Below are 4,757 nucleotides of genomic sequence, written 5' to 3' on the forward strand. Positions count from 1 at the left end.
GTCTCAGGTTACTTATGTAACCATGGTTCCCTGAGTAGGGAACGAGACATTGCATCCTCTAGGTTTCTTGCCATGCTGCGGACGCAAGCTTCAGACGAAGAAGTGAATGATGTGTGCTCCCGGCGCCTATTTATACTATAGTCGCACCGGTAGTGACGTCATGGCTGTCGCCGGCCAACGAGTTGGTGTTTTTTCAATGTATGCTTCAGACACGGGTCACGACGAGGCGTTCCCCATAGCGACCCCTAGAGGACGCAGTGTCTCGTTCCCTACTCAGGGAACCATGGTTACATAAGTAACCTGAGACGATTGTGTACAGTAGGTTTTTCAGCAAAGTTTTGATCATATTGATCATTTAAAGGCCTTGCTCATTGCTCATTAATGCAATTTATAGGGCCATGTTGGTATTAGAGGATTGCAAGGGCCCATTGGACCACCAGGAGAAAAGGTAAGTTCAAATTAAAGATAGAAAGCACATCAAAAAAACAACCAATTGCTTTTTTTTTTCACTATTTACAAATGTTTTCCTTCATCTGGCAGGGAAAGCAAGGTGTTCCAGGGTACAAGGGACGTCCTGGGTCAAAAGGTATACAGGTAAATAACGGCCTGCAGTATTTTGTGGACATATTTACTTTAATCTTTTGTTTCTTTATTCATAAATATGTTGTTTGTTGCAGGGCGAAGCTGGTGCTAGTGGGCCTTCTGGTGGCAAAGGATTCCCTGGTTCACCTGTACGTCTCTTTGTAAACTCACTGACCAGCTTTATCTGCTTTAGAACAATAGCATAGATCACACAGTCTTGTTTCGCTCTACAGGGTCCATCTGGAAGGAAGGTGTGTACTGAAATTGCAGGTGTGATTGTAATTTATATAGCTCTGCTTATCTTTGCCCTGTACCTGAACCAGGTAGGTACAGTGTAGATACAGATCTTATTACAGTCAGACTGACCTGGGTCACCGTGATTTTGCCAAGCGAGACATGTTCATGGATCAACATCTTTTGTTGTTCCTGGGTCAACATTATTGTCCAAAAATATATACCTAACCCTATCCCTACCCCTAAACCTAACCCTACCCATAATTTATCCCTAAAATCAGAGGGAAATGATGGTTGAATAACAAGGGTGTAGAAGCACCTAACTCTGGTTGTAAGGCTAAAATTGACATTTCCTGTAAACTTATCCCTCAGTTCTGATTGGTTGATTTGAATGTTGTTCCAGGATCAACATGGATGTTGATCCAGGAACATGTTTCACTTGGTGAAATCACGTTCACCGAATGACCTGGCCCTGGCAGGCAGTATTCAAATGGTCACAATGAAACATTGAAAATATGGGATTTAAAATATGATTGAGACCTCAAAATATATTAAGTTAGCAAGTTATGAATTAAAAAGGTAAAGAAAAGAGAAGTTATGGTGAAATTCTTTTTTAGGTCACTTATCAAAAATCGGAAAATACCTTTTTTGTTGTTGTTGTTGCTAAAAACATTTTTCAGGTCTAAGAGTTGTTTTTTTTTTTTAAACCCATTATTTATAAACACCACTGTTTAAAAGTTTTAGGTTAGATATTGCTTGATTGCTTGATTGATTGATTGATTTATTGATTGATTGATTGGGTCTTTTTCTGTTTGTTTATTTATTTATTTTTTAACCTCTCTGAAGGTTTCCCAATCTGAGTGGTTCAAAACTTAAAACTTTTATATACTGTATGCAATCTGAACAAACAACAAATGATCATACAGTTTTTTTTTTAAATATATGTGTTGATTAAAAGCTATATAATATCCACAATATAAAACAGTCACACCCACTCACCATTGAACAGCTAAGGTTCGACCCTTTTTTAAAAAGCTTAATAGAGTTAAATGTGCTTTCTTAAGTATTGTTCATATCAACAGGGTATGAAAGGAGTTCAGGGAATATCAGGACAAAAAGGTGTGAAAGGTCGGAGAGGACCACCTGTAAGTGGAATAGTTTTCCTGCATGTGACTTTAATTTCACACTTTAACTTTAATTTCACTTTAATGTCATACTTATTTTATTCCTTTTTAAGAGATGATGTGTCTTAATCTGTTTATATCCTGACTCGATTGCATCATCTAACAAGGGAAAACCAGGCATTCCCAGCCAGCAGATACCAGGGCACAATACTCCACCTCATGCTCAGAAAAGAGGATCACAAAATGTTGGTACAAACTCAAGCAGTCAACCTTGGTTTGTTGAGCACTGAAACACTTTTATTGTCAAATATAGAGGGAAAGGTGGGGTTGGGTAGCAGAAAGACCTAAGGTGAAGGTTTTAATATATTGATTGATTGTCTTTGCACATTCTTTTCAGAAAGCACGGTTATTATCCAGGATGTCTCGATTTGATGACCCTGAAGATGAGATTGAGGAAGGAACCAAAGACAACCCAGCAACCACCTGCAGAGAGCTGAGTCTCATCCAGCCTCACCTCAGAGATGGTGAGCAGAAAACCACTTGGAACTTCAGACCCAAAAATGTGGCTCTTGTTTTTAAAAATTGAAATCATAGAGAAGGACATTTTTAATTTACTGTCCTGTCCTGTCCTGTTTATAGGGCTCTACTACATTGATCCAAACCACGGATGTCCGATTGATGCTCTCCGTGTGTTCTGTAATTTTACTGCTGGTGGTCTAACTTGTGTGTCTCCTGTCCAGTCTAAAGTAAGAGGACTTTCACAGTCCGTCTCCTTTGGTGATTCTAAGACATGTAAACTGATGTTTTTCTTTACTCTGAGATGCCTAAAAGTGGGATTAAAAACTGTAAGATATTATTGACTCAAAATCTGAAAGATATTTATTGCCCATTATTATTGCACTTAGTTTCCAATCTTAAAAATGAACGTTCCAAAAAGGAATACACATAAGAACCACTTTTGTTTTCCCAATGAACTTTTCAGTAAACAGTTCTTAAAAGAACCATTTTTTCTTAGTGTGAAGAACATTTTAATAATCTAAAGAACCTTTTTCCACTAAAAAGAAACTTTTGTGGAATGAAAAGGTTCCATGTATGTTAAAGGTTCTTCATGGAACCATATGGCAATAAAGAACCTTTATTTTAAAGAAATGTACCAGTCCAGCTAGACACAGAATAATACAATAACATATGGACACAGACACAGAATAACATATGCACAGTTGTTTTGTTGAATATAATACTATATTTGTGTGTACATTTGTGGTGGTTTTGTCAGATTTCAGGGATGTGGCTATCAGCGGACAGATCTAAAAAGTGGTTTAGTGAGCTTGATAGAGGCTTCAAGGTAAAGAACTTACTGAATTTCATAAGATGATGTAATTTCTTGTTAATTTACTAACACTGTGTTTTTTGTTGCTATGGAAACTATGCTGTGAATATCATCATTTTTATTAAGAATGGCAGGCATCTTAATGAATGTAATTTTCTGATTATTGCACTCCACAGTTTGAGTACAGAGATCTTAATGTTGTCCAACTACGATTCCTATGGTTGCACAGCAACTCTGCCACACAAAGCATCAGCCTGACATGTCCTAAAAAGCACAGCCCCACTTCTAAACACATGGATACCGCCAAGAGGGTGTTACGCTTACGGGGAGACTCCAATGAAGAAATCCATCCATCCCATGTCATCATATCACAACATGGTTGTGAGGTTAGAAGTAATCTTAGGGCATGTAATTAGTGCAAGACACTTGACAACAACTTTTCTAAATGAGAAGTTTCCAAAAATGGCACATAACCAAACCATGTAAGGTAAAGTAAAGCTATTCTATAACAGGAGGTCACCCAAAAGTATTTCCCCTGCCTTATCTTTGCAGGTAACAGCACAGGTGAGGGTTCTGGGGAATTCAGAGCTTCACGGAGGAGACGTGCAACTACTTCCCATAAGAGATGTTCTTTTGCAGGGCGGAGGAGAAACCTGGGAAGGAGATTCGAGCATCATCCTTGGACATTTGTGCTTTTTATAGCATCTTTCCAAAAATAGATGCCATTCACAGAGCACCTGGGAGAAATGCATTGTTACCAGGACATACTGTACAATTAGACTTAGTATTGTATTATTATAGGGTACTTCATGATTTCCAACGTAGCTGAATTTGTGCTCTGGGTTTCAGTTTTTCAGATTTGCAGTAGACTGCAATAGTGGTGCAATAACTGTGTGTGTGTAGGAAGTTTATTTAGACTTGTCTTAGTGGGTTGTGAGTATTTATGATAATGATTTATTTATGCAAAGTTGTAAGAATTTGTTACAAAGGACAATGTGTTTATTAAACCTTTACACTGTGCCTTAATTTTTTTAACTGATATTAAATAATAAAAACCTTACAGGGCATTTGTACTTTATATATATATATATATATATATATATATATTGCAAAAATGTTCTGTTTCTTCTGAGAAATGGGCCATGAAATGTCCTGTATTTTTTCCATCTTCCTAAATGATGCAATGAACAACCCCTGGATGACTAAAGCGGCTTTTTACTGCTTTTTTATAACTAGGCAAAATTATTAATTATACTTATTAACATTCCCTCCGTCATTCTTGAGACGTGGGACAAAACAGGTCCAGCAAGGGTAACTACTATTAGCTTTAAAAATAAAAAATATTTTCAATTTTAAATGTCATTAGGGATTAATAATAGAATGTATTTAACACAATTATCACCTTCAATTTAATTTTCTCATTATTATACCAAATCTATGTTACTTTTGTCACAGCCATGATATGTCAACACCATCTTCCAATTTCT

General features: G+C 37.0%; 1 protein-coding gene and 1 long non-coding RNA gene across 2 annotated transcripts in view; both read left to right on the forward strand.

Moving 5' to 3' along the window:
• LOC107700694 (uncharacterized) overlaps positions 1-449 on the forward strand; it is a 1,363-nt gene extending 914 nt beyond the window's left edge. Inside the window, exon 3 of the long non-coding RNA XR_001635570.1 lies at positions 395-449. This is a non-coding gene — a long non-coding RNA (uncharacterized LOC107700694). The remainder of the gene's footprint in view (positions 1-394) is intronic.
• Positions 450-1,907: 1,458 nt separating this feature from the next.
• LOC107700337 (collagen alpha-1(II) chain-like) lies at positions 1,908-3,972 on the forward strand. The gene is made up of 6 exons (XM_016501969.1): positions 1,908-1,961; positions 2,108-2,185; positions 2,338-2,464; positions 2,580-2,686; positions 3,217-3,285; positions 3,823-3,972. Exons 3-6 carry the CDS (start codon positions 2,359-2,361, stop codon positions 3,970-3,972), a joined length of 432 nt encoding a protein of 143 aa, XP_016357455.1. The 5' UTR covers positions 1,908-1,961; positions 2,108-2,185; positions 2,338-2,358.
• Positions 3,973-4,757: the final 785 nt, after the last annotated feature.

The sequence above is a fragment of the Sinocyclocheilus anshuiensis genome, unplaced genomic scaffold, assembly GCF_001515605.1.
Source record: "Sinocyclocheilus anshuiensis isolate Anshui unplaced genomic scaffold, SAMN03320099.WGS_v1.1 scaffold477, whole genome shotgun sequence".
NCBI classification, from domain to species: domain Eukaryota; kingdom Metazoa; phylum Chordata; class Actinopteri; order Cypriniformes; family Cyprinidae; genus Sinocyclocheilus; species Sinocyclocheilus anshuiensis.